General features: G+C 36.7%; 2 protein-coding genes across 2 annotated transcripts; one reads left to right on the top strand and one right to left on the bottom strand.

Moving 5' to 3' along the window:
- Window positions 1-1,782: 1,782 nt before the first annotated feature.
- LOC141819453 (uncharacterized) lies at window positions 1,783-3,267 on the bottom strand. Its single transcript, XM_074706750.1, has 2 exons — window positions 3,233-3,267; window positions 1,783-3,050 (listed from the first exon to the last, which is right to left on the bottom strand). Exon 2 carries the CDS (start codon window positions 3,030-3,032, stop codon window positions 1,929-1,931), a length of 1,104 nt encoding a protein of 367 aa, XP_074562851.1. The 5' UTR covers window positions 3,033-3,050; window positions 3,233-3,267; the 3' UTR covers window positions 1,783-1,928.
- Window positions 3,268-9,715: 6,448 nt separating this feature from the next.
- LOC141819449 (myb-related protein 306-like) lies at window positions 9,716-11,018 on the top strand. The gene is made up of 3 exons (XM_074706745.1): window positions 9,716-9,858; window positions 9,958-10,087; window positions 10,178-11,018. Exons 1-3 carry the CDS (start codon window positions 9,729-9,731, stop codon window positions 10,782-10,784), a joined length of 867 nt encoding a protein of 288 aa, XP_074562846.1. The 5' UTR covers window positions 9,716-9,728; the 3' UTR covers window positions 10,785-11,018.
- Window positions 11,019-14,220: the final 3,202 nt, after the last annotated feature.

Below are 14,220 nucleotides of genomic sequence, written 5' to 3'. Positions count from 1 at the left end.
GAGACGAATTCAAATGCAGGGGCTGCCCCTGCGATTTGCTAACGTGCGCCTCTGCAAATCTCTTCCTCTCTTTCCGGAAATTAAAAACACGTCTTGCAGCTAAACCCCGTTAGAACTCATATCAACGCGCATTATATAACAGTCGATGTAATCGCACCGACTTCATTTACCCGAATTTGTCTCCTCTCGGACTCCCAATGGGGTCCACCGGAGACTGCGCAGGTACAGTGAGCGGATCGGTACGAGGAGAAAAGTTTGGGGATGCGAGACGGAGCCGTGGCTCGTACTGAATTTGTGGTGAGCCACACCTGCCATTTCATTTATCATTATTAAAGATGGAATAAAACACCGCTTGGAGGATAAAATATAAATTGACGATTGATTTTTAAAATTTCGGGGGGAAATTAAAAATACACATTATTCAAAATTTAATGTAAAATTAATTATTTTTACAATTAATAATTATCTTAGTGTGATGATATTTCTAACAATTTCTATGACCATGTGAATGTTTAAATTTATATATATATTATTATTATTATTTAAAAAAACTTTAGTTTGTTTAATTCTATCATTATTGTGGTTCTAAGTAATTCATATAATTTAGTATTGATTTACAAGTAGTTAAATTTATATAATAATACTATTAAAAAAAGTTTAATCATTTCTTCATTCTTATTCAAATTAGAAGATATCAAATCAAATAATAAATAAATAAATTGTGACTTATTTTTTATTACAGACGCATTTACATTGGTTTTCTATTAGGTTTTAATTAATTAGATTGAGTATTAGGGAATATTAATTTTTAAAATATTTAGTATTTTATGTGTAGAGAATATTGGATTGGATTGGATTGGATTGGACATGGTGATGATAATGCTATCAAAAGAAAATAATACATGTGGTAAGCATGCAGCGATGATAGGAGAGAATATAAAGCGTCAGACGATGAAAGCCTGGAACGGGGCTTTTCCCAATAAAAAAGATAGTGACTAAGGAATATAATTTTTCAAGCATGCGGTAGCAATTAAGGACATCACCTTCAACCTAAAGCAGCTACAACTGTGTCAGACATCATAATTTAGCATATATAAAGAAAGAACTCATAAAAGGAAACGACCCTCAACCTTCAGTCCTCATCTCGTATCATCATTTGTGTTTGCTGTAGACCTTCCCGGCTGTATTTTCCCAATGTTTCATTCCCTCCACTAAACTTGTCATCGCTGTCATGCTTAGTTTGAAAAGGATGGCAATGGTGATCGAGTGTGACTGCTCATTGCCATAGGTGTCGCCCGGTCGTAGTAGATAAGACTTACTGGATTGTGGTTTGTCTCTCAGTCTCAGTCTCAGTCTCAGCATCAGCTACAAATTTGACAACTATACACCTTCATCATGCATGGCCTGACACACACTGAGACAATGGTGAAGATTAGTAACTATACGCTAAGTGTAACAGTAGCATTGGTAATTAATTCCTGCAATCATTGAGGGAGTCAGTCTCTGAGTTGGATGTTGCAGTTGACATGCTGTTGAGCTCATGAGCTATGTCCATGATCTTATGCACCATATCCTCCAACGAACAGCAATTTCCAAACGCTGTCTTTCTACTGTTCAGTGCAGATTCTTCTCGCTCTCTTTCTTTAATGCTCTCTCGTCTCATCCCATCTCATTCGATCGGTACTTAACTGATATGAAGAAGCATGAAATTGAAAATTAATGGTCCAACAAGCGGGGAACAAGGAGATTAATTATCTAGCAAAGCCCGGCAGAACTCTCGTTTTTTTGTTTGCAGGAAAGAAAAGAACCAAATTAATGAGATCATATTGAAGAATCAGAAAGAGAAATAATATGCGAAAGAGAAGGGGAATTGAGACAATTAATGCATGCATATAATGATATGACGACGCCTATGCATTAATCAGGAATTAATCGCTCATGGCGTCGTGGCGGTCGCTTTCCCGGTAGTGGCCGGACGTGGACGACGGGGCCATCGCCTCGGAGGCTGTCGAAGGCGAGCGGTAGACGGAGGATCCGACGCCTAGTTGTTGGTTTGGGAAGAGGGCCATGGAAGTGGCGGCGGGTGGGAAGTTGAGGAAGTGGAGGCCGGTGGATCCTCTGAACATGGAGCTGCTGCTACCCATTTGAGGGAATGCCCAAATGGACTGCTGCTGCGACTGCGGCGGCGGCGGCTGGTTGATATGATCTTGTTGAGTGTTAGGGTTTGTGACCATCCAAACTGTTCCAGATGGGATTTGGCCATGGCTTGCGAATTGCTGGTTGTAGCCTGCTATGTGCTGTTGCTGTTGCTGTTGTTGTTGTTGTTGCTGCTGCTGCTGCTGGAACTGGATCTGATCGGGCTCCCACCGGCGTTTCCTCAAGCTTCCAGTATCTGCCTCCGGCGAGGCGTCGACGAGGCCGATGCTGCATGAGTTGAAGTTTAGTAGCACGGAGGAGGAAGAGGAGGGTCGTTCGGAGGGGAAGGAGGAGCCGCTGCCATGTTCCGGCCAGTCGTTATGGATACGGAGGGAGGGGCCAGGGAGGGAGGCAGCGGCCATGGAGTTGAAGTAGTTGGCGGCGCGGAGGTGATAGGGGGCCGAGAGCGACGTTCCGGAGCTGCGGAGGGAGATGTTGAGCGAGGTGAAGTTGGCAGGGATAGTGCCCGTGCCGGTGGCGGCGATTACGGCAGGCTCCGCCTGCTGGAGCAGCCACTCGATGGTCTCCCCATCAGTCTTGTGGCCGAGCTCGCGGGTGAGCTGGAAGACACGAGCGGCGCAGAGGGCCGGCATGCGGATCCGGCGCCCGCGGCCCTCCACCTTGGTGTGCCGGTCCTTGTTGGAGCTCCGCCTGGGCGGCGGCTTCCGCGCCGCCGCCTCCGCCAGCTGCTGCTCGGCCGCGGTGGATGTGACGGAGGAGGAGATGGCCAGCGAAGGGTAGGCGGATGTGGAACAGGAGTCTTCTTCCTTCTTCTCCAGCAACTGGAGAGGAAAATTAGGGCGTCGCGACGATCCACCTCCAGCGTCGCCTTCCATCCAGCTCTCGATCAGCAACTATAATTAATTAACAGAGACAAGATCACGCACAGATATACTACATGAATTGATGAGCAGCAAGAACTCGAGACTGGATGTATAGCTAGCTATAGCCAGCCAACCGACTCCGGTATCAAGTCAAGAATCTGGAACGAAACATAAATGATCATGAAGAGAAGATTTAAGAGGAAGGAGCTAACTAGTTTTTGGTAGGGTACTGTTGCAATTGGTAGGCCTTCTCCAAAACTGAAAGCTCGGAGCATATAAGGAGAATAGGCGATAGATAGGGATTTTAGGTCATGAGGAAAGAGAGAGTAGAGCCAGGATCTGAGTGCCTCATCTAATTTTATGCATTTCGCTGGTAGGGCTGGCGCATACAAATTCTTTAAAGGTACAGAGAGGAGGCCATTTTTTAAATTAATTTATTTAATATACCTATCATCATATATATATAGTACAGTATGTTACTTAATTTAGCAAAATTCAAATTTAACAAACTTTAGAAATAAAAAAAAGTTCAACGTCAATTTAAATAATTAATGCATAAGGTGGCACAGTATGTGATTTCACCTGTCACAAAGAAGGGGGGAAAACCCTAATTAAAATTATATGTATACATATACACTCCAAAGATAAAGGGTATAATGTGGGTCCGGATCACTCCGGTGGACATTCCTTTTTTACTCTTTTTTTTTTGCCCCCTCGCAATTGCCAAACTTTCTTTGGGATCCTACAATTTAATCCTGCCGTTGCACCTCGTGCAGTGCCAATGGCTACAGGCCACGTACGTTTTATCAAATGTGGTCCTGTTCTACTGCTAATTACTAAATACAGAACGCTTTCAGCGATGGATAGGTTGAAGACTGAGTCAACGCACAGATGTATTTGTACGAAGATTTACCCCTGCCCTGCAAAGTGCAGTGAGTTGTTGACTTTTAACCAGTGGCCAAACTTTTGTGCAGTAATCAGTAACATTGTTTCCTATTTTTCTCACCTTTTGTTTTGTTGCAAAGGAGCATTACAGTTTCTTCATTGTATATATTAAACTCATGGTCCTTGGCTATGGCCGTATATATAGCATTATTTTACAGGACATGGAACTTTTTATACTTCTATTTGACATTAAGAATATTGCTGGATTGCAAGAATGCGAGGACAAGATTGTTAATGAAGGTCCTTCGTTTAAATATTTTCGTACAGTAGTATTTTAAAACGAATATCCAAACTCACTGTAGATTTACATAAAGGAAAACTTCATATTGTTCCTAATGATAAAATTACACCGTTATATTATTGATTAGGTATTGTCGAAGAGCACTAATTTATATTGATTAGCCACGTAAAGCATTTGAGGAGGCCTTCTGAAAGGATCGAGTAATTAAGCTTTGGAAGGCAACAAGAGAAGAATAGCAATGATAATCATGGAATGGAGTGGAGGTTAGATGTATTTTTCCAAATGTCGTGGAGAACGAACCGATGATTTGGATCAATAATAGCAGATGGATTTGGCTACTAAACTTGATCTTAGAAAAGATCAATAATTAAGATATTCAGTATTTTACGGATGAAAACATATAATTTAAAATGCTAGAGAATTGTGTGTTTCTGTTATTAATTATATATGGCACTCTTTGGTGAGTTTGAGATGTTTACTGATGCATGATCCATTACAACTCACTGGTTTGATGAGTTTTGGTGCTTCAAAATGCAAACAGTGAAATTTTGGTTGCATTGGTTTGTTGATCCATTGCAATTCTTTTTTACTTGTTTTGAAGGTTAATAAAATAAGATTCTGCATCACTGCTCTCCAATTCAAGCTAGCACAGACAATAGAACACTTTAATTTTCTCTTCTTTTGCCTCTTTGAGATGCTCTTATTTGTTGGAAGATCATAATACCATTAAACTAAATACCACACCAATTATTTCGTTTTAGCACATACTCCAAGATTTAAGAAATCTTAGATTAAGGAACAACAACAAGTTATTACCACTAGATACATGTAAATGTCTATCTGTGAGTTGGCTGGCAAATGCAAAAAAAATGATCATGCCCTCGTGCTGTTGCTTGCATCTTAGCCATTTGCTGCACCAAAATGGAGGAGACAAGCGCATGTTACATCGACATAATTGCTGGCCACTCCAAATGGATGGACATGAACCAGCTAGCTAGATGGCTTCCTCAGCAGCATGTATGGCTACCTGCCAACCATCCAATGTTGCTACATGAACAACAATTAAAGCCTATGTCAGTCACCCTCTTTTGGCTGTAAAGCTCTTGCCTTCAGGTCTGTGGGACCGACCGGCCTTCGAGCGAGCCACAACCGGCCAACTAGTCCGTTCGAGCTCGAAGAGAAGATGATGAACAGTGGCAAGGGATCTGCTGCGTCTGAAATGCTACTCAGAGGTGCAAAAATGGAGAAATGAGGCATTTGGTGCAAGTAACAATGTAATCTTTCAGAAACAATTAATGGCCCTAGTACTCAGTATGTTCCCCTGTTGGATCTCCTTTTTTTTTCCTTTTTTTTTCTTTTTATTAAAGCGCATGCATGTCACAGCTGGTCATTAAAGGTTTGAGTTGCTATCATTACCAAGGTATATAATTTGAAGAGCAGAGGCAAATTAAAAAAAAAATAAAAGATCATAAAATCACTGCAATTAGTCCTCTTTCAGGTTTGAGAAATGCATGGCAGAAACTGTGAGTGAGTGGACATGAACATGGACATGAAAGCAAAGCAAGAAAATACCCATCTACTCTGAAACTAATACACAAGGCTTTTTATGAGTAGATTTGCATGGATGGAAGGAGTATGAATTACAAAAGACATATTAGGGTTGCACCTATATTCTTAAAGTATTCTAGTGTAAGTGTCAATTTTTTTTCATTCTATATAAATTTTTTATTAATCTAGATGTGTACATCATCATTTAGTTATAGATTTAATAGATGTCTTTTTTTTTAAATTTAATTAGATGTCATTAGTTACCATGCCTCATCTAGTACTAGTGGGCATCATTATTTAATTCCACTTGCTATTTTCATTATTTCATTAATTAGATATTTTTATTTAATTATTGATAAATTTCACCTTCTATTAAAAAGATTAAGGTATATATGTTATGCCCGGAAAAGGATTTTCATTAGTTTGAAATGAAGTGAACTTTCACTTAATTCTGTCCAATTATAAAAGATGACATGATTTGAAATCTCTCGAGGATTCTGTCCAACATTTATCAAGGAAAAAAAATAAACAAAGATGATAAAAATGTTTCCTGAACATGATCATTGAACTAATTAAAAAACAATGATTAATTCAAGATGAAGTTTGATCATAATGACCCTTATCTACTGTGTTGTTGAGTTGAAGTTGAAGTTCAAGTTGAAGAAAAGTGTAGGTGAGGAATCACCTCAATCCCAATAAAGACAGCATGCAAGAGTTGTTAGATCTAATCAGAATGTTTGCAGTATCTACCTTTACAGATAAATGGCTAAGCAATAGTATATGTGTTCTATATTGAGTGGTTTCTCTGATCATCAGTCTCTTATCTAAAAACTCTTATCTAAACATCAGTTTTGACAGTTGTAGTCCCAACAAAAGTTTAGGGTACCTTGGACTTGGCAAAAGGCACCCTGTAAGTTTACTTTTGTAGCATGATGGCACTGAACGATCACTCACTGTTAACAAGATGAACTTTTGATTCCTACACAGCAAACCCTATTCAAATAAACTGCATACATAGAGACACTATAACATGGACCTCAACATAAAGTACTCACACATTGGAATAACACTCACCAACTACAAGTCTATGATAAAATGGTGATGGGACCCCAAAACACATTTCTATCAAACAAATTTGCATCTTCGATCACTATTGATGAAGGAATAGAAAACCTAATCCAGCTGCGTTACAAACATTTTTAATACGTTGAGGGAACAGTAGTTAACAGTTGTTACTGATATTTCATTGTTTCGTATTTTTGAATCATCGAACAACTGTTTGCTACTAATAGTTGAAGTTTCACTTCCAGCAACAGAAATGTTTAAGATCAAAGGACAAGCAAGATAATGCAGGACCTGACAGAGAATTGTCCTTCTTCCCTTCACATGTTTTCTCTTCCCTTTTACTGGGCATTGTGCTGCGGTAAAAACTCAGGAACTTGCCTGTTAAGTTCTCTCCAAATTAAGCGGTCTAATCAATTCTTCTGGTGTAGTAATTGTTTGCTTCAAGACTCAAGAGAGAGAGAGAGAGAGAGAGGAGAGAAAAACGAAAGATCCAAACTGTCTTTATTGACACAAAAGAGTCACTGTTCATTTCTCTCTTAAAAATTGTTGCTTGGCATCCAAAGGCAGATTAAAGGTATGAGGAAGAGAGGCAGGCAGCCACTCATGCATGGAGGCATGCATGCACAGCAGTGGAGTGTGGGACTTGGCTTCGCTCTACAGTGCAAACCTCACATGTTCTCCTGCTGGCTGCTGCAGCTGCCTGATTCCTCTCTTGATTGTGCTGCCACATCCTGCACATTTGTGTCTGCACATTAATTATTCATTGCAAGCATTTATCAGCATCTCCCTAAATAATACCATCGCTTTGCTAATCGAGTAGTTAAGGTGGTATCGACTTCGTAAGTTCTTGTCAATTATGTGGGCGTAAGTAAAGTACCCACAAGATTGTAAATGGTCATCTAGCGAAGAGAGGCTTAAAAATAACATGTGAATTGAATGAATTTTTCAGCACTAATCTCAAGCATTTAATCTGGACAGTTTTGTTTAACCAAGTGTTATATTTCTATTTTAGCAAAGAATAATTTGATATGATTAGTTTATTGAAATATATATATACAAAAATGAAAATTTCATTTCTAAAACTTCCCATGGACTAAAAGTTTTAGAAGAAGATTCCTTTCCTCCGTAATTAATATGATTTCTATATCCACTAAATGCATATCCAAGAATGTCTCTTATGCTCAGAAGAGATCATGGAAGAGGTAGATTGCACGAGAGTGAAAATGTTATTCATCATTTACTAGGCGTAAAATTCCGATCCAAATGATAGATTGCCAATTCATTCATTCATTGAGTTTTGGCTAAACTTTGATATATTTAAAATCAGACAAAAAGAACCTTTTTTTCTCCCCTTTCCAGCTTGTGAAATCTTAACTTTTTTGAACTTGAATGCCCTCTTTCTTGATCATCACTTGCCACCCTCCTTCAAATTTCACTGCCTCCATGATCACCTGCTCACTTTCGCAAGCTAGTCTTCTATGAGCCCTTAATTTTGCTAATTGGATGTTGGCTATGAGTCATAAGCTAGACATTTTTTTCAGTTCTTGACAGTTAAATATACACAAGGTCGACTAAATAAATGAACAAACTTAAATAACTCATCAAAATAAATAAATAAACTTGAACACATATGTGTTCAGTTCAAACTCAAGCTCATAAAAAACATAAACCAAACTTGAATAACCATTTCAACAGCTTAATTTATTTTAGATTAGGTTTGGCTTAACCAAACATAAACCTAGTTGAAAATCACCCAAACATATGCCTGCAACACCTTCAAAAGAAAGGGCTTCGGCCCAAGAGTGGCTAATTATAACAACCTCTGTCTGGTGGCCAGTCACTGTTGCTGCTGCCCAATATTGATCATCGAGGAAAACAGGAATCTATTCAGCCTTTTTCCTCAATTCGCTTTAAAATCCATATTTATATTTATATTTATATTTTCTGCACGATATCATGCCAAGATATCAACAGTGACTAAGTACAATGATTGATAGAGATGACTAAGCAGCTGAACCTTGAAGTCCTTCTAATCTGAACGAACAAACCTAACTCGCTTTTATAGCGAAAGCAATGATTCAATCAATCAAATGTGGAGGAATTGACGCCTTCAAAATAATCTAATTTAATCATTTTTTTCTCAAAAAAAAGAAGAAGAAGCAATTTATATATTGTTCTACTGGAGAAATCAATAATGCATAAGTTCCACCTCACAAATCTCATTTATTACTCTGAGCTACGTGTTGAGTGGAGCAGAGCTTTTTATTTATATACGCACAATTAAATATGTGCCGGCAAATAAAATTATTAGTTATGAGGCCTATTAAATAATTCTCTATAAAAATATATATATTGAAATTAATTGTGCAATAAATTATTTAAACACTGAAATGACTGGTGCTCGTATATATGTGTATACACTACAGAATGCCACTTAAATGTAACGAGACTTTGTGCATAAATTTAGGCAGAAATGATAAAGACATCAGGGTACTTTTTAAAAAATATATCAAAATATTATTCTAATGTATTTATCATTAAAAAAAATCTTATTTTAAAGTTATTATAGTAGCTATATACGGCTTTATTTAAATCAAATTTATTATTATATTAGAATATTTCGTTATTAATTTAATTAAAAGATTAAAAAAGTTTCATCAAATAAAAATAAAATTTTAATTATTGTCTTCGCTTGAAATCTCTCTTCTCAGTGTAAATGCTCCTTGCTGTCTTTCTTTGACCTTTGCTGCCTCTTCTCCTCTCTTCTCCTCTCTTCCTTGAGAAAAGAATGCATCTTCTTAATTTCTAGGGTCGATCAGCAAACTTGTCTGCTAGCAACCTATTCAGCCCATATATATAATCCAACAGAACCAGGAACTGAGTAGTGGCTCAATTTTGGGCTAGCTATCATGGGAAGGCTACCTTGCTGTGACAAAGGAGTGAAGAAAGGTCCCTGGACTCCAGAGGAGGACCTTCTTCTTGTCTCCTACATACAGCAACATGGCCCTGGCAACTGGAAGACTGTTCCTACAAGCGCTGGTTAATTACCCTACGTCTCTTCAATTCCCCTTCATCGTGAATTCAGATCCCAAGGTCACTAAATTCATTTGTTCTTTTTGACTTTTCTTGTGATCGCAGGGCTTATGAGATGCAGCAAGAGTTGCAGGCTTAGATGGACTAACTATCTCCGGCCGGGGATCAAGCGCGGCAACTTCACAGATCAAGAAGAGAAGCTTATCGTCCATCTCCAGGAAATTCTCGGCAACAGGTGTGTGTGTGTTTACTGATCTGATCGACTGTGAATTTTTATGCATGCGTATGAATTTGAGGTGCCAGTTCGATCTCTGTATTCTTACAGATGGGCGACGATAGCTTCGTACCTCCCAGAGAGGACGGACAACGACGTGAAGAACTACTGGAACACTCACTTAAAGAAGAAGCTGAAGAAAATTCAGACTCTCAATCAAGAAGGTGGCGTTGTGACCGCTGCGTCCTCAACCTCTCAACCTGCTCTTTCGAAGGGCCAATGGGAGAGGAGAGTCCAAGCCGACATTCACATGGCGAAGCGAGCCCTTGATGAGGCCTTGGCCTTGCAGGATAAGCCTACAGTATCGCCGACGACGACCACCGCCACCACCACCTATGCCTCCAGCGCGGAGAACATTGCCCGGTTACTCCAGGGGTGGATGAAGAACAAGAACAGTTCAGCTAAAACAACCGGATCAAATTACTCCACCTCCACTGACGCCTCCTCCTCTGCCACCGTCGCGGCTAGCAAGAGCGACCTGTCGCCGGTGATGGACTGTTCCCTATTCAAGCTTGACTCGCCGAACCTCGAGGGGTCGGAGACTGATCATCTTAACCATGGCGATATCAAGATCCCAATCCTCACTTCTTTGTTCGAGACTTGGCTCTTTGAAGAAGAAGACAGTATGGAAGTAGGTCGGTTTGATATCATCCTTTGAGCTTGCTGGGTCCTTGACTTATGTTGTTGATCGAAGGATCAACTGGTTCAAGGAAATTAATTAAGTGTACATTATGATCCTGAAGAACTTCAGATGTAGCTTGTTAATTAAGTGACGATACATATTGATAATTGAACTCATAAGTATCAGAGGGGATCGCTCATGAAATGTAACCAATATTTATCTGTTAGTGTTGGATGGTTAATTATAATTCAAGTGGTAGCTAGGATGTATAAGTGTTAAGCTGTGGCACTGAATTATGATATATCTATATATATAACAGAAATTTCACAAAATTATTTCTCGATGGAGTTGGTGATCAAATTGAATTAATCTCTCTTAGCTTCGTCTAGTAAATTAAAAACCATAATTAGGAGGTGAATCTTCATGCCTTTTGGCTTGTTGTGAAACTCTACTCTATCCTCTATAAATCTACATATGCATATATATAGATACAGACAGTGAGACAGACAGTGAAATTAATGAAGCAGCAACCTGTATTCTTGGTTTGTTTGTTTGTTACTGCATGGAAAATGAGGTAAACACCTTTAGATTGTCAAAAATTTTCTTTGTTTGTTATTGCATGGATGAGGATGATCATGCTGTATCTTCAGTTTGACAACGCAACTACATGCCTAAACATATTGAGGTCATCATCAGTTTCACTATCTGGCACCAACTAGAGATGGAGACTAGTATTTGACTCTCAGGCTGCAGCATTTGTTGCTATCAGATTCACACTAGCACAAGACATACAACTGTTTAACAAAGAGTTGAAAATTCTTCAAGTTGTAATGATTAATTAATGTAGCTAGCTAGCAGACAGTGAAAACAAACAGTAATGCACGGTGTTTAATACAACAATAAAAAGTTATTATACATGCATGTGAAGCTTTCTCTGTGAGCCATGGAATTCATATGACAAAACCATAAACCATATCAGTTTGCATTCATTCATGCCTTCTTTTTTTTCATGGTCATGTGCATCTATCTGGCTTTGCTTGTAATAGTGTACTAACTCTCACCCTCTCCTCATTTGCCTTTAAACAGCCATCTGATAGGAAACTTAAATAACGATATATATGAATAGAGGTCATCTTTCAGAGTTACGTTGTATATGATGGAGAAGGACATCTTTTACTTATAATCTTGATGAGCTTCGAGTTTATCTGTCAAGTTTTTTGTCTTACATTATGACTTTGCATAAGTCAACATTAGTCACAAAAGAATATGTATATCACAGTGCTTGACTCTTGTCTTTTACTTCTCAATTTGCATGCATGAGTTTTGGTGACAAGATCTTAAAAGTCGATTTAATTAATGTTTACTAGCTAGTTTAAATCAAAACCAATGCTTTTATAAAGTATTTAAATCAGCAAATAGATAATCATTGCCTCTAGTGAGGAAATGACGACAACTAGTAGGTATAATTTACTTGATTTGGCCATGATTATCAACATAGAAAATGACTTCTCTCGCGTGGTTAGAATAATAATTATTGTTGTAATTAATACTTGTGGAAATCCTCTTGTGGTTTACTCTTCATTGATTTAGTTGAAAGCCTAATTATGCTCTAATATTTTAATTTTCTAATGTTTCCATGGAGTTACAAATTTGTCAAATTAAAGGAAATTAATTTAAAAATCATAAATGAATAAGAAAAGTCTTTTGGCAAAGTCGAAATTGAAAGTGACGATTAAGATGTAATTCTCCAATTGAATGCCATGACTATTAAGCTTTAAATTCTTACATAATTGTGGTCCACTTAATAATTATATAAGGGTAATTTGTACTAATGCCCTTTGTACTTTGTTATAATTACAATGCACGTGTTGAGTCTTATATTGTAAACATTTTTATTCAAGTAATTATTTTTCATGGACTATGAGTCGCACCATTAAGAGATATTTTAATTGTTATTATTTTTCACTTAAATGAAAAATATGAAAATAAAAAATATTCATTGTAAAGTATGAAAATTAAAAAGGATGTTTTTATTACCATTTTTATTAAGATGGTATTCCTTTTTTTTTTAAATATATATATATTAAAACAGTGTCTTATATATTATACTCTTCAATTCATTCTGAAAATACTTTTATTTCAGCATCGTTAAAATAAATTAAATTAATTTAATTAAAACTACATAATTTTATATAATTTTTTTATTAATTTGATCAAAATTTATTTATTAATTTAATCAAATCACTTCAATTTAATCAATTTAAAATACTATTACACTACTGTTAAACAAATTGATCAAGCTAAAATACTTTTAATACTATATATTTTTTTATATAAAAGGGTTTTATGTATAATATTTTTATTAAATTTAAATTAAAAAATTATTGTAACAAGTTATATTAGCAACTACAATCTACAAATCACATCCACATACTACAACAACTAGTTACTGATTAACATTAATCATGTATCTTAAAATACTTGACTTTTTTTTGGATATGTCAATTTAGATTTTTCCACGATTTTATTATTTGTTTGTTGTAAATTTTTTTAAACATCCACTAGAAACCGATTTTGTTAAAGAAAAAGTACTATAGTTAATTTTTTTTCTTTAAAATATTTTTACGAATATATAATTTTACATGAAGTATGTTTTTTTGAGACTGTCATTCAAAAAATGAGTTACTCCAAAGACTTAAAATGAATTATTCATTTTGGCTATTGTCCGTATTTATTTTGTAGTTAAATAGTAAAAAAAATATTGAAATTTTCAATTAAAAAACCTATGAAAACATAAATATATAATAAAATTTATATTAATAAATTGAAACATACACATTAATGTAATATATTTAAATTTTATAACAACACTAAAATAAAAAATAAATTTGAGATGATCCAATTAGGTTTGTCCGATGGTCCAGTGCTTCCCCTTCTACAGCTCTTGATTAGGCAAGAAAGCGATTTGTTAGCGTCCCTTAAAATATAATCCATCTTTTGTTGAAGCTTACTTTTCTTGACTCGATCAGTGCTTATCTATATAAACAAATCGCATGGACTCCACTTTTTATGGAAATATTTATGATCAAAATAAGATGAACTTTTAAAGTATATTTTACTGATAAAAAAAATAATGACCATTACTAATTCCATGCCATCTTGTAAGCCTATAATTTACATGGTTACATCAGTGTTTCTCAAAGTTACATGATACAGCACCAAAGTTTGCAGGTCAACGGGTTTAAACTGCTGAATTGGTCGAATGGATCATCAAAGAATAACATTGTAAATGAATTCTATTCAGTTCATCCTATACAGAAAGTTAAACTGCAATTTAGAACTTTAATTCCATGCATTCTCGGTCAACCTTTCGATCTAAAACTCCACTTATTTAGAACACTTGGCAGCGAAAGGAAAACCACCAAAAACGTCCAAATCTCTTCACCAGTTTGATAAGATGACGAAAATCTTG

This window comes from Curcuma longa, unplaced genomic scaffold (assembly GCF_044706935.1).
Source record: "Curcuma longa cultivar G26 ecotype Majalengka, Jawa Barat unplaced genomic scaffold, ITB_CL_G26_1.1 contig_6571, whole genome shotgun sequence".
Lineage (NCBI taxonomy): Eukaryota > Viridiplantae > Streptophyta > Magnoliopsida > Zingiberales > Zingiberaceae > Curcuma > Curcuma longa.
This window is presented reverse-complemented; position numbering and strand designations above follow the sequence as displayed.